Raw genomic sequence first — 21,706 nt, forward strand, 5'->3', positions numbered from 1 at the left:
TGTAGGGCTATGTAGGGCTATGTAGGGCTATGTAGGGCTATGTAGGGCTATGTAGGGCTATGTAGGGCTATGTACGGTTATGTAGGGCTATTTAGGGCTATGTAGGGCTATGTAGGGCTATGTACGGCTATGTAGGGCATTGTAGGGCTATGTAGGGCTATGTAGGGCTATGTACGGCTATGTACTGCTATGTACGGCTATGTACGGCTATGTACGGCTATGTAGGGCATTGTAGGGCATTGTAGGGCTATGTAGGGCTATGTAGGGCTATGTAGGGCTATGTAGGGCTATGTACGGCTATGTACGGCTATGTAGGGCTATGTAGGGCTATGTAGGGCTATGTAGGGCTATGTACGGCTATGGGGGGCTATGTACGGCTATGTAGGGCTATGTAGGGCTGTGTTGGGCTCTGTAGGGCTGTGTAGGGCTATGTTCGGCTATGTAGGGCTGTGTAGGGCTATGTACGGCTATGTAGGGCTATGTAGGGCTATGTAGGGCTATGTATAGCTATGTAGGGCTATGTAGGGCTGTGTAGGGCTATGTACGGCTATGTAGGGCTATGTAGGGCTATGTAGGGCTATGTAGGCCTGTGTAGGGCTATGTAGGGCTATGTAGGGCTATGTACGGCTATGTAGGGCTATGTACGGCTATTTAGGGCTATGTAGGGCTATGTACGGTTATGTAGGGCTTTGTAGGGCTATGTAGGGCTATGTATAGCTATGTAGGGCTATTCAGGGCTATGTAGGGCTATGTATAGCTATGTAGGGCTATTTAGGGCTATGTAGGGCTATGTAGGGCTATGTACGGCTATATAGGGCTATGTAGGGCTATGTAGGGCTATGGACGGCTATGTAGGGCTATGTAGGGCTATGTAGGGCTATGTACGGTTATGTAGGGCTATGTAGGGCTATGTAGGGCTATGTACGGTTATGTAGGGCTATGTAGGGCTATGTAGGGCTATGTAGGGCTATGTAGGGCTATGTACGGTTATGTAGGGCTATGTAGGGCTATGGACGGCTATGTAGGGCTATGTAGGGCTATGTAGGGCTATGTAGGGCTATGTACGGTTATGTAGGGCTATGTAGGGCTATGTAGGGCTATGTAGGGCTATGTAGGGCTATGTACGGTTATGTAGGGCTATGTAGGGCTATGTACGGCTATGTAGGGCTATGTACGGCTATGTACGGCTATGTATAGCTATGTAGGGCTATGTACGGCTATGTACGGCTATGTAGGGCTATGTAGAACTATTTACGGCCTTGTATAGCCGGGTATAGATATGTACGGCTAGGTAGGGACATGTATAGCTTTGGTATGGCCATGTACAGCTGTTTAGTGCTGTGTATCCTCTCCTATGTATTCCTTATATGGGATTTAGTCAAACCACTATATGTTAACTACATGACGTATCTACGCATCATGCCCACAGGGTCATAGAGTCCATAGGGTGGCCAGTCTGAGGGCAAATAACTCACACACACACACACAAAAAAAAAAAACAATGGGAGGAAGACTGGACAGTAATGTAAAGGGTTCTCGATTTCTGTTCTTTTGAATTCTGTAATAAGAGTTTTAGTTTCCTGAGAGCAACTATTGTCAACCAACGCAAAATGCCTGTAATTGATCGGTTATAAAATTTAAAGTATAACATTTATATGTAATATGGTAATTACGGCATCAGAATTATACCGCTTTGGAAAGTAAGAAATAAAAACATCACTCCTCGTTTTGTTGTTCATTTCATGGATCTTCCATTTTGCTATCTACCACGAGAAGGTCGTTAGTTTGCGAATTTTCTGTCTTGATTTAAATGCTATGAACTACGTTCCTTTACAAATTATCTTACACAGAACCGATCGGTCAACATGACAAATATTATTATTATTTTTAACATTTCCCAGTGAGATTTTTTTCGGTATAATTATTTCAACCAGGGGAGTCCAACATATTTAATACCAGATTCGAACGATGGCGATTTTGGGAACATCTATCTGTAGGGAATCCGTTTATTTTAAAAAACTTTTCACGGTAATTGAAGCCATGTCAAACATTTGTATTATTCGAATACTCTGAAGCCATGGAAAGCATTTTTTCGGCTTTTATTTTTATTTTTTACTTTGCGTGACTTGAGAAGTCTTTTTCTTATCAATCGATTAAAATTTGTGGTAATAACAAGCAGCAATAGGTTTAAACATAAAATAAAACAAAGGACTTTTGCGCCAAACAAATGGATCTTTTTAAAATTCACTATCCACGACGATCAAATTTACATTTCCCTCAATATTGTAACAGCAATTAAAACGATCTTGAAATAGTTTAACTAGCACTCTCAAGGCGGTTTGGGACATCTGCCGCCGTAAGTTTACCCAGTGAATTCGAAGGTTTTCAATTTACTTAATAAGGGAAAAGCGAAGTGGTGAAAATATAACATTTCAATTAAAAAATTGTAACCTGACCTGTCAACACACAAAAAAAATATTCTCAGACATTGTTTCTTTGCAGGTGTGATGAGTTATTCCAGAATGAAGATCATGATCCGGTCGAGTTCATTTGCCGCGAAAAAATAGTTGATTGTTGTTTGTTTCTGGAAATAGCCGCTAACCAATCACATTCAATAGAAAAACAATAGGTTGTGATTGACAGATCCCGGATAATGAGGTTCAAAACTAAAGGCTTTCGAGCTGAAGTTTGAGACTTCTCCTGGACTTAGTGTAAGCGTCGAAAGGATGCCGAAATTCGGGAGATTTGGGGAGTGTTTGATTTTTTCCAAACCAATTCGGTAGCACAGGTGTTAAAGACTTTGATTTGCCATGGCGGGATGCGAAATAAGATCTGTGGGACCCTACATTCTCGAAGGAACTTTGGGCAGAGGGCAAACCGGTACGAATCGGCGATTTTCGCGCTAAAAATGGAGTCTGTGATTTCTCATTTTATTTTATTTTACAGCCCATTTTAACATTTCGTTTCGTTTCCACAGGCCTGGTAAAACTTGGAGTTAACTGTGCCACCAAGAAGAGAGTTGCGGTAAAAATCATCGACAGGACCAAGCTCAGTGAACAAGTTTTAAGCAAGGTAATAATTTCTCCCAAATAGGTCGTTCCGACGCAAACATAAACTTCGGTGAAAATTTGAAAGATTCTAGAATATTCCAAAGATGTAAACATGCAATTTGCATCTGATTGTGCGATGGAAATAACAAACGGCTTGACATATCTGCATTTACATTTGAGATTATCCCGTAACGGCCTTATCGAGGTTTCGCTGAAGCCAATACTACTCAACAACAAGCGAAACAAATCGGTTTTGCCTACAGCATGTGCCGCGAGTATCGCGCTAATACACATGTTTGTTACTCGTCTCGGTTATAAACACTTGATTTCGGCTAGGTTTTTGCTAAAACTTCCCTGTTTGAAATATTTATGAGTTTCAGGCTTGCTTTGTTTCCCTTGGATATGTCGAAAATTTTGGATTTATCGTTCGGCTTGTTTTTGTTAACGATAAATCAGCTAATACTCAGAAACTATTCGCTTTTTCCCCACGGAAAACCTTCCGTGACAAATTTAGCCTGATTTAACTCTGAACTCCGCTTTTTCCGTCTTCTGTCAACGAGATGACATATGACGGTAATGTTCGACGTGAAATAAAACTCAAAACAAACATTCGCCTTTTCTATTTCACCGTAAAACACTTTCGATTGTTTTGTTTTGAAGCAGAATGGAACATGTCAATTTCGTTTCAAGCACGCGTTTCCTTCGTTCGATTGTCGTAGATTTGGAAGCAATTTCTTTGCTTTTCCAAAAGAAAAATCGAAGCTAAAACAGAAAAGAGCTTCAGCCGAATAAATAACTCTTTTATGTACGCTAAAATTTTCAGAAATTGCTTCCGTTAATTTCCACGTTGTATTTGTTAGTTTTACTCGGCTATCTTTCTGTCAACTGGCCAATTAGGGACTTTTATTGGAAAACATGTAGATGTTGATTTCAGCTTCGATGTTCAAGAGATCGAGATTCGATCTCCACACTTCTAATTCTTATGATTTTTCGATTTCCAGGAAGTGTTTTTAGAGGGTTTTGACCCGTGCTCCTTAAATCATTTCCTGTATCGTATGCAACTACCAGACAGCTTTGAATTCGTATTTCTTTATTACAAGGTGTTAATAAAATCTATTCGCCGTTTTCGTTCAGAGCTACAAATTTACTGCAGTGTGATCTTGTTATTAGCTTTTTATTATTTTTTATAAGGAATTAAAAAGAGTAATCGCTGCGTCTTGTCAGAACATACTATGATTTTGAATCGTACATGTACAATTTTTGTAAAACTGATTCACAGCAAGCTAAGTTCATTTTTCTTTGGAATATTTCATTACAAATTTATTGGTCACACTTCTGCTGCAGGCTTCCTCTTCATTTACATTGCACATGTAGTAATTGTACCCCTGATGGTTAGATTTGAAGATTTTGTTTTGCTTTTTGCTATTGGTACATAAAGGAAAATTGTAAGAGTGCACCATATTCTCATGCACTGTATTAAAGAAAGTCATAATCAATGACAAGTAATTTTTGTCAGTCTGGCAGCAGGAAATAAAAATATCATCTTGTCAGTGCGAGCACTGCTGTGAAATTCTGCCATTAACTTTTGTGATGACTGTGTTTGCGTTTCGCATCCCACTGTGCCCCCATTTGACTGTGTGATTTTTATGTATTCTTTGAAACAGATTTTAAGCATAATTCACACGCAGATGTTCGCAGTGTGTTCCACTGAGAACACTGTTGATCATATGCTTGAAATGCGTTCAACAACTGAAGGCTGATCTTTTACAGATGCCGTTGCAATGAAGCAATGTTTTGCTCAAGAAAGTTAGTTTTCAGATTTCAACATTAATTCTATTATCACCGTAATTACAACAACCATTAAATTCTAACATGGGAAAAGATGTATAATAACATTATTGCAGAGTCACAATTTGACTTGCAAATAAAATAGACAGAGTAAGATCATGACCCTAAGTAACAGGACTAGTAAGGGAATATGCTGTTAGTGTAAAATAATAGTATACACTCAGTTGAATCTGATCCGAACCCTGTGAACGAAAAGGTTGAGAATCGGGAGTGAGACGAAGGAACATAGAAGAAAATGAGAAGGGAAAAAAAAAGGGAGAGGGGAGGGAGACTGAGGGTTTGAGTTATCGGGATTCAACTGTAGTTGAGCCATTTGGACCATATTATAATTATTTTTAATTATTAGTTTCTAGATTCAGCTTTTAAGGTAAATCTGTATTTGGCTTGGACACTGAGTTATACCTTGCAAGTGCTTGATGGTACACCGGTAGCTTGATCTGCATTTTATTTTGGTGCTCATGATTACATGAGCCCCATAGACGCATAGAACAAATTCTTCTTCTTGCAGAAATTTTAATTTATGTAATATGTGTACTGTACCTAATTCAACGGAACAAATGTCTGAAAAGCTGCTGGGTATTTTACTGATTAAAAAAATGCCCTCTAAAGTGAGAAGAGAGTGAAAAAAGATTTAACTGTTATATGTGCATATGACTTGGTATATATTAAGTAGAATGTGCAAAGGGGACATTCATTAATTACCAAGGCAACGGGAGAAGATATTTTTAGAATCAGGAATCAGAGTCAAAATCAGTTTGCTCTGTATTTGCATTCAGTCTTTTACTCAGCTTGAATCTGTTGCCCTTGCTTTAGTAAAAGATATAATGAAAAAACTAAGTGAGTTTTCCCAAGATTTTGGTTTCTTTGGTATTGCATGACTTTCAGGTTCTGTTCTGATATAAATAAGGAAACCACTTATTTTTAATTTCCTGTGCTGATAATGAAAACATGATAAAATTTGTCCTTTTGAATAAAAAACTATAAAATAGAAATCATCTTTAATATCTTAACAGTGAAAGTAGGAAATAGATCAATTAAGCCTGAGATATAAATATTGTTTTTGAAAGGAAATAAGGGACAGAAATCTATTTCTTGGCTTACTTTTTTCTTCAATGGTAAAATTTGCATTAGCAAGTGAAAGATTTTGATTGCATAGTGTCAAATCAACCCTAGAAAGTGTTTATTAATTGTAATAAAAGTTTTAGAGGTTTCACACTTTCCCTTGCAGATCAGATCAGATCAGATTTTCTTTGCATAGATAAAAATTACTATTTAAACAATGTAGCGGAAGTACATGTACAGCATTACTGTACATCACAAAAAAGATGATTTTTCTAGAACAATGCTGGCCATTATTTTCATTGTTGGACTGGCTTAATTACCCAGTGGTTGATATAATTTATACAGTCCTATCCTGCTGTGTTCGTTTATGTTCTGCACACGTACTTTGGTTCAAAAATAAAATTACACTGTTTTGATTATAAAACAGTATTTTTAGCTTTGTTCCTGTCAAATGAAGCACAGGACTTCCAGAAATTAAATGCTTTAAGAATATAATTTTAATAAGAATGGAATTGTGTTAAGGTTGTACATTCTAGAAAATGCAGCTCTGTATGTCGGAATGTGAATGTAAGAGGTTGACCATGTGTTATAATTGAACACAGGCTTGCTGTGTTTCTATCAAGTTGTTGTAACACAAACAAAAAATACTGCGAGAAACGAGTTCAAAGAAAAATCACTTGTTTATTGCATTTACACAGTCGAGCGCTTATCAAAATGTAAATTCTCATTGCAAGCGCAGTAAATTTGTCAACAGCTTGCGCTTCATTTCTAAATAATAAAATATTATATGTGAGTTGTAGTTCTGCGTTTCTATACAGTTAAAAAGTTCTTGCGATACATGTGTAGGTAATCTGTTGTCCTTGTTTCACTTTGGTTGTAAAAATTATTCATGGTTTACAGTCTACAGCGACAAGTGAAGGAATTTAATCACAATCATAAATGCATAATATCCAAAACAAGTTGGTTTGCTCCAGAAAGGATTGTTCTATTTTATTTTATTTTTCTTTTTTTTTTTATTCTTAGATAGTATGTGCACTGTGATTGGTTAATTATATGGGACATAAAAAAAATATTCAAAGTGTGGATTATTTTAAGTCAAGCCTCTGAACGCTTGACCTGATATGTTTTTGAATTCTTTTATCCATAGTGAGAGATATACTAGTGCAGGCACGTCATGACCGACACCGAGCCGGCGACGTGGACAGACCACGAGGTACCACCTGGATACCACTACCAGAAACGCAGAGCAGATGGGAAGGGGGGAACCGCGAAACAGCCGCTGATGGCTGATGGCATGGTATAAATACAGTTATTAACCTTGCTTTATCAGTCCATACTGCAAGCTATGGATCCCCATGTTTCTTTTCCTGTTGATTCTTGGCCGGCATATTTTATGCTTGTGTCTTACACAGCATGTAGACCTCACGCTAGATAAAAAAGAACTGTTACATCTAATAATATTCATTTATAAATTTGATTTTGTTTTAGGTTGAAAGAGAGATTGCCATCATGAAGCTTGTTGATCACCCTCATGTCCTGGGGCTCTATGATGTTTATGAGAGCAAGAAACACTTGTGAGTGGATGTTCATGGTGTTAACTCTTTCTTCCTTAGTAACTGATTTCTGTACAGTTATTTAATGTTTGACTTTAGAGAGATTAAGAGGAAATTGTAGTTTTGGTTTTTTTTTGGAAAATTTTTTTTTTTTTTTTTTTTTTTTTTTTTTTTTTAATTTTTTTTATTTTTTTTTTTTTTTTTTTTTTTTTTTTTTTTTTTTTATTTCTTTTAAAGAAAAATAAAAAAAAAAAAAAAAATTTATGATTTAAAGATGTGCGGTACATAGGCAATGTTTTAGTTCATTTTTCCTACCTTTAGTTAACATTTAACAGTGCAAGGAAATAGATGGTTATTATCGATGATGAATGTTCCCCCACTGCCCCCCCCCCCCCCCAATAAAATATTAATTGAATTGATCTCCCCCAAAAATGCAATTTTAAAGAATGTGTGCATCTTTTCCAGGTTTCTAGTATTAGAGCATGTTTCTGGTGGAGAGCTCTTTGACTACTTGGTGAAAAGAGGAAGGCTTCCATTGGGAGAGGTAATGTTTAGATCTATAAAAAATTATGTGCAACTATATAGGCATTGTCTTTGTGTCAAGCCTTTTTTAAGCAACGTTCTTTTCTCCCATTAAAGGCAAGAAGATTTTTTGCTCAGATGATCTCAGCTGTTGATTTCTGTCACAAACATTGTGTTTGGTGAGTTATTCTAGTGCTACATCAGGGAGGGCGGAGACCATTTTAAAGCGGTAGGGCTAAAAAGCTGGCTAAGACAAGCAAGCATTAGGGGTCACTGTTCCGCCATTTATCATGTAAAAATTCATAGTGGAGCTCCTACGAAGGCGTGCGCGAGCGGATGAACCATAAGTACTAAGCAAATGGTTATCCATCGAGCCGAGAAATTTCGGGGATCGCCGCCACCTCGTACGTACGCACGGATTAGGCCTGGGGACGAGGAGGTTTCCCGCCTGTGGCTAAAGAAAAGGAAGGAAAATTACAAACAACAAATAAAGCTCGCAGGGCAAGACAAAATATAGACAACAGGTAAAATAACTCAGCGACAGTACACAGCAAAACATCAAGAGGTTTATTATCCAACTGCTCTGTTTTAAAGAAGGTTGTTTTTTTTTTTTAATTTTCGGTGACATCTGTTCACCTTCATCAGAGTAAGTGAAAGTTTGTTGGTGCCCATGCGCGCTACCAATCCGTGCGTTAGTGCGACATTTTAATTTTGAATTAACGGCACATAAGCGCGAGAAAAAGCTTTGCGTTCGTTGATAGCGTCGCTCTGCTCCGTTTTGTTTGTCTTTTTTTATGTGTGAGTGTATCGAAACCTTGATGCGCCTTTACGCAAAAGAAAATGTGGCTCTCGTTCAATCGCTTCACAGTTAAATTTTAATTTTATTGGTCTCTGGTCTTAAAACGAGCAATTGGCGTTATCTTCTATCGACTAGATGATGCGGACGTTTCAGTTAGATCTAAACAAAGTTATGATATTGAAATGCCGCCCGGTAACATTTGTTGCACGGTGTTCACTGTGTAGGCTGAATAAAACCGCGAGTAAAAAGAGCAACAGAGAACTTTCCTACCCAATATTTCTCCCACGATGTCCTCAAAAGTCATCTATATTCCGTGAAATTGTGGGAAATGGTTTACGAGGAGACCCGAAATAATTGCGAATGATATTCCTTGTGCAAGTCCAGTTTGCTTGTTTCTGTTGTTTGCTGTTGAATCTGCGGCTATTACCATCAACAATAAAGTAAGCATAACTTTAGCGAATGATTGTGTTAAAACAAAGCTAACCACTGCATAGATAAAGTCCGCTGAAGAAAGAGACAGGACCTTGATGCAAGCTAACAACCTGTGGTGATCATGAATTGCTGAGCGTGATTTTATGACAGAAAATGTCATCATGTTTATACTTTCTGAACACAGTTTCGATATATTCCGTATGGTTAAGGTTTAGATTTTTTCCATTTAAGTCATTTTAAATAAATGAGGAGCTCTGCTTTTATGCTTGCCTAAATATTTATATTACATTTATTTATCCTTTTCATCCGGAGCCCTAAATTATCAACCCAACCAAAAAAGTGGTAGGGCTATAGCCCTACCAGCCCCTCCCCCTCCGCGGTCCCTGTACATTGCTACCTAGAGCCAATTACTTGGAAGCAAGTTAAAATATTTTTAAGCTCTCTATTCATACATCAATAGCATAGAACTGTATAGATCAGGGTGCTACAAAAATGAATTTTCCAGCTTGGAAACCCTGGAACCCTGGAACCCCTACAATAACTGTACGCTAGCCCAAACGCCTTTATCTGTGGCCTATTACTTTGCAGTTGCCTAATGCATGGCTAGTGAGCAATCCTAGGTCCTCTCCACCCAGGGATATGGGACCAAAAACCAGAAATAGGACCACCTGATAAATTGCTGGGTGGGGGGGAGGGGGTGGGCTAACCTGTGATGAATTACCGGTAACATCCATACAGAAGGGATCGTGTAGAAATACTCCTACTGCTAGCCTCTTTGCGCTAGACAGAATCTGGTTTTGAGTATTTTGCCTATTGAGACTGTTGGTTTCAAATTCGAAATGTGTACCTCCTTCATTCTGAACAATGGGAGATGCAGTGGCCTAATGGTTAGTGTGCTGGACTCCGTATCAAGCGGTCCAGATTCAAGCCTTAGCCAGGACACTGCATTGTGTTCTTGAGCATGACACTGTACCCTCATAAGCCCTCTCTTCACCCAGGTGTGTAAATGGGTGTTGGTGAATTTTAAAAATGCTGGGGGTAACCCTGCAATGTACTAGCATCCCATCCAGGGGGAAGTAGAAATACTCCTACTGTAGTTGCTTTATGCTATGGAAACTGGGACAAGCTCCTGCCTGATGAGCCACTTGGCTCAACAGCAGGCTTTACCTGACCTTCATTCTGTACATTTTAGCCACAGAGACTTAAAACCTGAGAATCTACTTCTGGACAAAAAGATGAACATCAAGGTTGCAGATTTTGGAATGGCTTCCTTACAGGTAAATTCAACTCATTGCCAATAGTTGAGCTTGGGAAAGGTGCCTATCACAGTGGGTGCAACCCTCCAAGTTTCTTAGTGGCATTTGGCACCAACTGCTAAGTTGGGTCGCAGAAAAAATTTTAGTCGCCAATTAGCTCATACTTTCAATCCTTCTCTCTAGCGCCAGGCTGGCAACGTCTTTGGCGCCCAAATTAGGGCAGGCGACTAAAATGGCTATCTTGGAGGGTTGGGGTGGTGGTTCCACAGTGAAAAAACGAGCTCAAGCAGGGCATACAGGTATCCATGGCAACTCAAGAACGGCAACCACCCACATGACACCGTCACACTGACCAAGTCAGTGGAAATACTTACCAACCCTACTATTACCAAATCCACCAATAAGGGAGGGAGGAAAAGGAAGAAAACAGCAACTCACACGCACGTTTCGGAGCTAGAAACGAACTGCACAACCACAGCAGCTGGAACACACGATACGTGTAAATCGGGAAAACCCTGCACAGCTGTATGTGACATGGCGCATTGTCTACTGATTGCCGCTGATCAGCATTGGCTCGACTTTAACTAAGCCTAAATTACATTCATACCATTTAAAACTTTGTTGAACTTTTAGGTCACATGTAACTGCTTACATTCACAAGTTTGCACAGACATTTGCAATATTAGAATTAAAGCCCATAAATTAGATATTGGTGTAATTAGCAGATTTGCAGTGTTTCTTAATTTGTCTTGGTTTAAACATAATCCCTCAGATTCTTGACCACTGTTTGTTCTGTTTTTTTTGTTAGGTTGGAGATAATGCCATGCTTGAAACAAGCTGTGGGTATGTGCCTCATTTCATTTACAAACACAGGCCCTATATCCTTGCCCTCTCTCCCAGTAATTTTCTTTGGATGGCGCCTTTCTTTGATCCTGATTAATTTTGCTGTCATTTGTTATAATAATTATTATCTATTCATGTCATCACCTCTCATATTTTTCCTGCAGGTCTCCACATTATGCTTGTCCAGAAGTTATTCGAGTACGTATCAGCCAAATCAATTATCCCAATCTGATGGGATATAATAATTGAATATGTTTCAATTAATAACATGCATAGTTTTACATTGTTAATATATGGTTGCATATTGTGAAATTGGTGTGTTAATTTTTTTGATTGATTTTCTTAAATAGGGAGAGAAATATGATGGTCGCAAAGCTGATGTTTGGAGCTGTGGCGTAATCTTGTATGCACTTTTAGTTGTAAGTTATCTCAGCCTACATGTAATTATTTATGACACCATATAATTTACCCTAAATTGTAGCTATAAAACAATGTTACTTACAAGATTTATTTAGTACCTCATTTGACTTATCACTCCCCTTGAAGAGACTTTTCATGCCAAATATTTAATTATTAAATTGTGGGTGGATATACCTATTAACATGTGGGTATAGCCGTCGCATTTGCCCATTCGAATTTTTTATTGTTTTTGAGCTAAAAAACAATTAAAAATCCCAACAGGGAAATGGGACGGCTATACCTGTATGTTGCAAGTAAATACGCCCTAAATTTAAATGCACCTGAAATACTGTTTCAATAGCCAATAATTTGCAACTGATTAAATCAAAAAATCTCATTTTGAATTTGTCAAGTTTACTCATCATTAACTTAATTGATAAGTCAAAAAACTTGTGACTTGTGAAATTCGACAGGTGTACTAATAAAACAAACTGATATCTAATTATCATTGTTTTTCTTTATAGGGTGCACTTCCTTTTGACGATGAAAATTTAAGGAATTGTTGGAGCAAGTAAGTGCCGAAAGTTTAAAGAGCTGAATTGCCTACGAGTAGAAACCCATTTGGATTGACGTGGCTAGTGAACGCGAACAGCGTTTGAAAAGTCATTTTACTAAGTATCATATTTAGAAACACGAAGAATTTATACGCGAATGCTTTTACGACGTAATGACAACGAACATACTGTTTGGTTTTGCAGTAAATTGCTTGAATGTCACCTAGCCAGCCTTAATTTCTTACAGACTAAAGAATTACATAAAGTGTAGTCTAGCGAAGTTCTCCAGGCTATTTGAAGATTACGAAACAGGCGTACTTAATAAATTTAAATTTATTATCTAAGCTTGTTCAAAAATAAGTTTATTCTATTAGTAGCGCGTGCACTGTCCTTTTAATCGAATAAATAATTTTAATTGGTAAATGTGTCTCGTGATTTTAAATATGGTAGTTAGTGTAAACGAGTGCAAACTTTGTACAATGGGAATCAAAGGGAGCTAAATTGCAACCCTTATGGGTTTCTGATAGATCATATGATTTTCAAGTGCTGAAGCTAGTTTTTCAGTACAAATACACACACATTTATACCATTTCTATGGGTGTTTTGTAGACTTGCTTCAAATTCACCTACTGTAGTATGTTGTACATGTATAATGCTCACTTGAATTACAGTTTGAGCAGTTGTTGACACATTGTGCGATGAGAAGCAGCTTAGTTCCTTGCCCCCAGGTGGGGGATACGACCAGAATGAAAAGCAGCATTGGAAAAATAATCTGTGACAGACTTTTGGCAAGTGTAGTGTTTTGGCACGTATTTGATTTAGTTTTTGATTAGTCATGTTTGTTGAATTTTCAGGTGAAGAGGGGGCATTTTAGCATTCCAGTCTTCATTCCAACAGATGTTCAGGAAATGATCAGAGGCATGATCACTGTAGACCCAGAAAAAAGAATTACAGTTGAGTGCACCAGCTCTCATCAGTGTTTATATTTTTGAAGCCCATCAGCTCCAGTCTGCCAGCATGGTAGACTGCAAGCAGTTTTTTTTTTCTGAACTCTGAGGAGGGGGGGGGGAGGGCACTCTGTTTATTTTTGGGTGGGGTGTGCCACTGGGACTTTGAAACTCTTGCCCTATACCAGACCATGCCATGTTATGTTCAGCAGATTTTGCAACCCTATACTAGACTAGACACCAAAAAAATCCCTACCCTATCCCCGTAATCCCAGACTTGCTTTATTTAGAACTGTATCACTATCAATGTTTCAATGGAAAGCCATTTGTCAACAATGATGCCGCAATAATTTTATTTACGTTAAGGGAAAGCCTAACTTTCTCTTCCTCGTTTCTAAGTTTCTATTCTTGACTTAATTCGTCACACTACCGATCAGTTGTTCCAGCAAATGATACTCCATTCTAGACCAAAAGCTTTCTGATTGCTATACAGTATCCCAAACTAAACTGCTTACAAACCATACCCTTCACACCAACACATACCATATAGCCCAATTAGGGAGTGCCCCCCCCCCCCCCCAGGGGAAAAAATCTAGCATGATCCATTGGATCCATCCATGTTCTTGTGGCTTGTGGCTACACCACTTGCTGCTTATGAATCACACTATGTCTTGCTATTTTCATGTTTGCAACACAAATGTTAGAGCAATGACTTATGGACTTAGAGCAACGTTATTGACAAATGCCCATGGCAAAATGGTGTAGGCACTTGCTTTCAAATCTGATAGGTCTGACATATTCAAAGTTTGACAAAATACTATCAACATAGTTTAGATGTAAATTGTGCAAGAACAACAGCCAATTAAAAAAAATACTGGCTTTACTACCTTTGGGATGTTCTGTAAGTTACACATTTCTAGTCTTAAGCTCTATCCCTGTCTCCCCCCCCCCCAAGAAAAAAACTGCACCTCCCTATCCTCAATGTCCTACGAGTCACATACCTCTTATTTTCTGGGCTATTAATTGTTTTACATGTAAGGCAAAAACAACAGCTTTGTTATTTTTACCAGACGAGTGTGTTTTTCATAACGTATCACTAGTACAGTATCAGAAGCAATATTTTACCTTACATTGCAGATGGAAGAGGTTAAGAAACACAGTTTTCTGAACAGGTATGGTATTTTCTTGTAATATTTTCAGTAAATTGAAGCTGCGATAGTTTGTTCACGTAAATGTATACGGCCAAAATGAATACTTGTGTAAAACACTAATATTATTTCATTTATTCTAGATGTTCCTAAATTGTCAAACACTTTTGTCATGAGCCTCTGGCTTGGGAGATTGGGAAACCAGTCCCTGTGTACTTTATGTAAAATAAATTACCCTTACCTTTTACACTCTTTTAAAGTTATGAAAATACTGAGTACGTTAGTTTACAAGTTTTGTAAAATCTTACAGTTTCAAAGAAGAACTTCCAGTTGAGCCTCATGTTGTCGACATTGTGAAGGTAACAAAGCATGTACTCTAATTGTAATCTGCTTGTATAAAGACATCTTATTACTTACTGTCAGTTCTTGCTCTGCTGGTTGTTGTCCATGTAACAAGTGTTTGTTAAAATTAAAAGACTGATGTGAGTCTAAATGAGCTACCATTTAAATCTACAGTTTTTTCAAGCTGCAAAGTTGCTGGAACAACCAAAAAGGAGTTACTGATTACATTATAGCAAGTGTTATAAAAAAAGATATTTGCATTTTCATACTGTACATGTACTTGCATCTCCATTATTGTTGATGCCTGTCAATGGCCAGAGTGTAAATCCTGACAAGTTTCTATTTTGTGTGGAAATGTCTAGTTTTGGTGCATGTGAAGTTTTCTCTGAAATAATTACAAGACAATGTTTGATCTTGCTAACAGACTGAGGTAATTCCTGGTAAAGAGGAAGTCGACCCTGATGTTTTACACAGTATGTCATCCTTGGGTTGTTTCAAGAACAGAGAAAAACTACTACGCAACCTATTGAAGCAAGAGTAAGTCGTCCATAAGTTACTATAGCTAACATTGAAGATCTAAGATCTTAGAAAGAGTTATTTTTTATGTTTGTTTTTGTCTGACTTCGTCCTTTAGAAAGACGATAGAGAAAGTCATCTACTTCATGTTGCTGGAGAGAAAAGAGAGATCTCCGACTCACGAGGATGCCGCAGTGGCCATGATAAAGAATTTGAAAGAGATTGGTAAGATTTTGTTTTGAGAAATTGCCGTTTTATGTAGAGCAATTTTACGATTGGCTCTGCATTTAATTGGTTATTTATTTATAGTTACTATGTTTGTTGTTTTGTAGTGGAAGATGCGCCAAGAAAAAGAGTTGATTCTTGTGGATCTCCAAGACTACAAAGACCAAGGTACACATTATGAGTATATTCACAGGCAACAACTTGTCAGCACAACCCGCAATTTTTTTCAAAATGATTTTTATTTGAAAATAATTTAGATACAGTGATATAAAGACACATTTGGGGTTTGTACGGTCCGGAAAACCTGGAAAACCCTGGAATTTTATTGTGGCAGTTTCCAGGACTGGACAGTCCTGGAAAAACACTTCCAGTCCTGGAAAAGTCTGGAGGTCTGTTAAACTCGAGTAACACCAGAATTCTCAGAACTAACATAATAAGAAAAGTATGGCAGACAGTTAGGAGACATAATATCAAGATCTTTGGAGTAAAAGGGTTAATGTGAATCTTGGAGTCCTGGAAAAATCAATCTGAGTCCTGAAAAGTCCTGGAAAATTGTTTGTGAAAAAGGGTACAATCCCTAACAGTGGAATCCCGATACGTTGAACCTTTGTAATCAAGCATGCAAGTAATGAACAAACCTAATATAAGCAAGCATGGGCTATTCGAGACAGTGGGATCAGTGATGGAGTGTTTTTTGACTTACCAGTACAATGTATTTCATATACGTTCTTAAGGCTCCTTCCAAGTGATTCTTTTCAAACAGTGTCTTGTGATTTTTGCTTGTAGGAAATCGTCGCTGACGGCTTCGCCGCCTGTTACCCCAAGAACAAGAGCAGAGACTTACTCGGGAGGTGTAAGGTATTATAACAACTCGGTTACCAGTGTAAGCACTTTAATGTAAGCACTTTAACAAACGAGTAGCACTACGAATCTCCAAAAATTTACTTGCCAAATGTAAATTCTGCCAATAACTTCTAGCTATTCAACTATTGGCATGTTTACAATACCTTCCGCATGCTACAACCAAGAGAATACAGACCGTGAAAATGACGTCACTGATGGTATGGTCTTTTCTTCTGTCATATACGCAGGATTTTGCACTGAACTTTCCTTCTTTGTCACCGGTAAATGTGCAATGTTATTGTGAGATACAAATCGACCACATTTTCCCATGTCTACACTTGTAGACCCTTGAAATGACGCTAAAAATGTTCAAAACTCGAGTAGAACTAGATTAGTGTAAGAGAAGAAATTTAGGAATTCTCTTTCAGTAAATTGACCACTGTTTATGATTACTGCTTCTTCACAATTGCACCTGCATGTTGTCAACAAATGCACCAGAGCTGTGGCTACAAGTTGCACTGTGTGGAACTGGAGGTCTTATTCGTTTGTTCCTCGGCGTTGGCCGTATGAATCCTCGTTAACGATTTTTACTCGTGTTCTTTTGTTTTTATAGATGGGTGGACCCTTCCCATCAAGGAACTTTGTCTGCTATAGTTTCATTGCTTTGTATTTCACTGTTTGCAGTCCTCTGGTACATGTGAGTCCTAAACACCAGCCGTACAATCATCTGCAGCAAGACAGTCCTTTGTCTAGCCCCCCTGAGTCACCTACGCACCACGCCACCACACCCCCAGGGAGCCCCTGGCGGACACGACTTGCCACCTTCAAGAACGCGATTGTTGGTTCGCCAAGATTTCACAGGAAGAAGTTAGCACATAGTAGGTTTTGATGTTTCATAAGATTTCCATTGATCATAGTAACAACAGCGTAACAAACAAATCAGGGCGAAGCAAAACATGTGTATCTGCCAACAAGCGCGAGAAATGGCACGAATGCTGTGTCATGATTGATTTATTCGTGCTAGAGCAGAGTCTCCTTCGCGGCCGTTATTATCTCGGTGGAATCTCGTCACGCAACGAGCGTTGCGTGACAAGCCCAAACATCATCATTCATTATAATCATGTTTTTTACCCTCGGATTTCAGAGTAGCTTGTACAGCTAATATCTCCGAGCATTTCAACAGTACACAGCACGATGGGCAAAGACCAGTCCACAACACCGGGAACTCCATGCCCTACTCTTTACGATGAGTGTGTGGGTTCTTTTACGTCCCCTGCTAACCATGACACTAAAGATGCAGGAGACGGGGCCTACGGTTTATCGTCCTTATCCGGGAAGACTAGAATATCTAACCATTTGCAGAGGTCATTGCAAAGGCAGCATATTCTCCTCAGTTATTTTAAGACCCTGAGTGTTGGTCCGGTCAGAGAATCGAACCCGAGACCTCCCGCAACTGAGCTAACCGGTCGAGGCGGTTGAACAACAGCTGCGAAGGAGACTAGCTAGAGCACGATCAATAAAGCAAAAACTAGCGCAAACATAACATTTACTGTGAATACGGATAAATTGACTTGAGAAATCGGGAGTTCGAAAACTTGGGGGTAAAGTGGCAGTGCTTGTCTTAGGGAAGCAAATCCATGGGAAACGACTTTTGGTTTGAATTATCGGGAAGTTCAAGAAATCGGGATTCTACTGTACGTTGAAAGTCACCAAAAACGCTCTTGGTAATCTTGTCCAGAGGCGAATAAATGAACGTTTAGACATTAACACCGTACTTTAGATGTATTAAATATGTACCATACATCTTCAACTTTGATTGAACATGAGACCAAGAAGATAAAAATGTGATTTTGAGTTGTTGTTTTTTTCTTTTCAGATTGCGCGGACAACAGCCCAGTTTCCCCCTCACCTGATTCATCCCCTGAGTAAGTTTAATTTATATTTTTGCGACAATGTACTCACGTTTCTGTTCAGTAAATCCAGACAGTAAAGGTTTTTAAAATTAATTAATGACTAAATATCTCTCTGCAGCATCGTGAAGCGCTCCTGGTTTGGCCATTTGATGTTAGGACACCATAACTCACACTCAAGACATGAAGTAAGACAATTAATGTTGTCTTTGTTTTGTTTTTTTCTGTTTTAAAAACTGTTTCTACTTGCACTATAACTTACAGGTACTTGGATTTTTTCTTATTGTGTCTTTCTTTATCTCCTTCTAGCCATTCTTTATTATCACAAGAGAAAAACCCTTCAGCACCGTTAAAGCCGACGTTGTTCATGCCTTTTTATCAGTAAGTTAAACTTTGAAAGGTTTTATAACACGCTAAATGTAACGTTTACATCACGTAAGTAGTAAGTGGTGTCGATGCAGGGAGTACCCAATCAGAGAGTCGAATTTTGAACACGTGCCCAAAATGGACGAATCAGAACGTCGCTCTCTGTATCGACCCTCTTAACTACGTACTGACGTAACAGCGGCCATGTTGTTCCTAGACAATGAAATATCTCTCTTTTGAATAATGAGTTCCTTTCTGATGCAAAACTTCGACAACAACATTTTAACTGCCATGTAAACGCTTTATGCATTGACTATAGTATGTGACAACCATTGTACAGCAGGCATAAAGAAGAAAACTATCTTGACGCTAGTGTTTGTTTTGTAGGTCAGTCACTTAACGCATTCCGTCTTATCACAAAACGGCTTCAAAGCGGAATACAAGAAACCCGGAGGTAAGTGGAAAACTTTCTTCCAACGGAATTTATCAGAAGGGGAGGGGAAGACCCATGACAGCCTAGCATTCTATTGGTGGCTAAAACCCTGGTCGTTTTGTACTAAGAAAATCACTGTTAAGCGTTGGAAATGTGGGCCATTTTTGCCAACTGATGCAGCGATGCTTAGGAATCATCTTTTGCACAAAACGTTTCACATATCTTATTAGGATTTCCTATATATAAGTAAGCTTTTATTTTAAAATAATTATTCTTTAAATCGAGGTAACATTTCATGTGTCAAATACACGTTTAAGCACGAAATTGCCGGCAACAGTTCTGAGTAACTGTTTATTCTATTTCTTAGGGAAAACAATGTTCAAGAAGGCAGTCCGTATATCGGTGAATATTTCTCCGACAGACCAAAGCAAGCAAGAGAACAGTTCAGTTCACACGATCTCGATAGTTCTGGAGTCAGGTTAGTGTTATGTAAAAGTGCGGGGAAAATTCGTCAGTTTTTAAAGCCACGCGAACAGCTGCGGAAGTTTCTACGCCTTTGTGTTAGAAAAGGCGAGGGAAAGAGAGGGGATGGGAGCGCTGCTCAGGGGACTGGGAAGGAGGATATGGTGAGCCCAAGTCCCTCACAATCGAGCTTTGCTTTGACTCCATAAGTTTTCGGTTTTCTACTTGACTGCAAAACAGTCGTATCTTTTGAGAACGCGCTCGGTCTTCGAACGAGTGCGAGAGGTCTGGAGCCAGTCGTGCGGGCTTGCGAGGCTAGCGAGACGATAAGCGCTTTTTCCAACGACTTTAGATAAAAAACGACTGTTTTGCAGTCTAACTTTCTACCGGCATAATTATAATTGCAGGAAGCCGTTGATAGACATCTGAAGTAATTTGTTCGAATATTAAAGTGCAAATTTCAGGTGGCCGGTTTTCTCGCCTGTTCAAAACAAAATAAACATGATTATTAAACCGCCTGTGTTCGCTGGCTACCAGATAAATATAATACAGTCGACAAATGTTATTTTCGCGAGTGCTTGTTTTTCACAAGGTTGTGCAAAGAATGTCGTCGAGAAAAGAACTAAATACCTCTTCCTTCCTTTAACGAAACGCGCTTTCTCACTTCTTTTCGTGTGATTTGGAAACGTGACTTTAAGACTTCCAGTGATCAATATTTTAAAGCCGTCTTTAACCGTAAATGTTCCTCGGGAATAACTTGCGTGCCTATTTTTAGTGCACTCAGTTTTCTGGAACAAGCGGTCATAAATAATTCACGTATCTCAATCAATTTGCTAACTGTCTTGACATGTTTACATTAGTAGCGAATGGAATGGCACATTTGCACTCATCTTGGTATTGAACAGCGAGTTAAGTTCGAAAACTTTTTTTCAAGACCCTGCGAACTCTCGTGACGGCTTTCAGATGTCACGCAGTCTAACCTCGTTCTGTCAGGTCACGCCATCCGTCAGCGTGACTGTTTTACCTTATCGCCATTCAACCTCGTTCCCAGAGTCTCTATCTCCCCGCCCCAAGAGCGAGAGAAGAGGGGGGATGGGGAGAGAGCGGGAGATTTTGGGAACGAAGGTGATTGCCACTGCCAGTTAACCACATTTTTTTATTGCTTTTTGTAAACAAGTGCTAAGTGCTATTTCTGACTCCAAGCTGAAGACACGAAACAGTTTGGTGATAGCCTGCAGAGCAGGCGTATTTAGTGAGCGCATTCGAATGCATTTTGATCGGGCGCCATCTTGGATTCTTACTCGGGAGAGGATTGGGGATAGGAGAAATCTCTCTGTCCCCATCCAACATGGCGGCGAATCTGCTCGATCGCGAACTAATACTACGCGCGCCCACGGAAAACGCCTGCACTGCAGGCTAGTTTGGTGAAAAAGTGCAAATAAAATAGGAATAGATTACAGCAAGGCGCCCAAAAGTGTGACCACTTTTAATTTATTCACAATCTTCAGTGCAGATTTAATCCAATCAGAAGTCAACTAGAACCTGTCCTTGGCTTCTGATTGGATGGTGGTTGCACGAAAGAATGTGAATTAATTAAAGGTGGTCACACTTTTGGGCGCCTTGCTGTAAAACTTCGCCTCGTAACGAGACTAAGGGAATAGTTCACATCAACGTCACGAACAGGCGACTGTAGGCAAAAGCCAAGAGTAAAGAATTTACACATATATTTTTTAACAATTTTAGGACCCGTTCATCGCTTCAAGAAGTTATGCGAGAAACTCCAGCTTATTCTTCTGTCCAACACAAGACGAAGCACGAGCAATTGCCGGGCGGATGAAGACGGCGCGGAGGAAAAACCCGCATCAGAAGAGAAAATACCCTGTTCACAAAGCGCTAAGCTGCAGCTTGCTCAGTTATCAGACACCGAGAGTGAAGGCGAGCTCTTAGACAGTCCCAGGGTATCCAAGAAACCTCTCGCGAGCAACGTGAATGGGAAAACTGCTGATAAGCTAATTTGAAAGTCGAAACTATTACTAGAAGCCAGGAGCGACGTTCGTAAAGAATGTTCATGACAATCAGACCACGCCCAAAGTGCAAGATATTGTCGAGAGAATAAGAATCATTCTGAATCGATTTATTTGCAGTCTTCGAGGCGTGTGGCACAATTATATACGCAGTCGACTTCACTGGAATGAA

At 39.1% G+C, this 21,706-nt stretch overlaps 1 protein-coding gene across 1 annotated transcript; it reads left to right on the plus strand.

Annotated features, from left to right (window-relative positions):
- The first annotated feature begins 2,672 nt into the window (after positions 1 to 2,672).
- LOC144633806 (serine/threonine-protein kinase BRSK2-like) lies at positions 2,673 to 21,550 on the plus strand. Its single transcript, XM_078492677.1, has 25 exons — positions 2,673 to 2,880; positions 2,978 to 3,072; positions 7,449 to 7,534; positions 7,979 to 8,057; positions 8,153 to 8,214; positions 10,459 to 10,543; positions 11,331 to 11,365; positions 11,530 to 11,563; positions 11,716 to 11,784; positions 12,289 to 12,325; positions 12,863 to 12,873; positions 13,173 to 13,271; positions 14,403 to 14,437; positions 14,724 to 14,772; positions 15,180 to 15,292; positions 15,390 to 15,496; positions 15,604 to 15,664; positions 16,283 to 16,354; positions 17,024 to 17,217; positions 18,216 to 18,264; positions 18,371 to 18,437; positions 18,559 to 18,630; positions 19,003 to 19,069; positions 19,416 to 19,526; positions 21,254 to 21,550. Exons 1-25 carry the CDS (start codon positions 2,811 to 2,813, stop codon positions 21,526 to 21,528), a joined length of 2,034 nt encoding a protein of 677 aa, XP_078348803.1. The 5' UTR covers positions 2,673 to 2,810; the 3' UTR covers positions 21,529 to 21,550.
- The last annotated feature ends 156 nt before the right edge of the window (positions 21,551 to 21,706 follow it).

The sequence above is a fragment of the Oculina patagonica genome, chromosome 12 (assembly GCF_052425735.1).
Source record: "Oculina patagonica isolate OP01 chromosome 12, crgOcupat, whole genome shotgun sequence".
Classification (NCBI taxonomy): Eukaryota; Metazoa; Cnidaria; class Anthozoa; order Scleractinia; family Oculinidae; genus Oculina; species Oculina patagonica.

What these genes read in the sequence shown, in the direction of transcription:
- LOC144633806 (XM_078492677.1), top strand. Translation starts at nt 2,811, where the DNA reads ATGGCGGGATGCGAAATAAGATCTGTGGGACCCTACATTCTCGAAGGA. An exon ending in GTGAACAAGTTTTAAGCAAG is followed by an intron (nt 3,073 to 7,448) that starts GTAATAATTTCT and finishes ATTTTGTTTTAG; the next exon opens with GTTGAAAGAGAGATTGCCAT. An exon ending in ATGTTGTCGACATTGTGAAG is followed by an intron (nt 14,773 to 15,179) that starts GTAACAAAGCAT and finishes TCTTGCTAACAG; the next exon opens with ACTGAGGTAATTCCTGGTAA.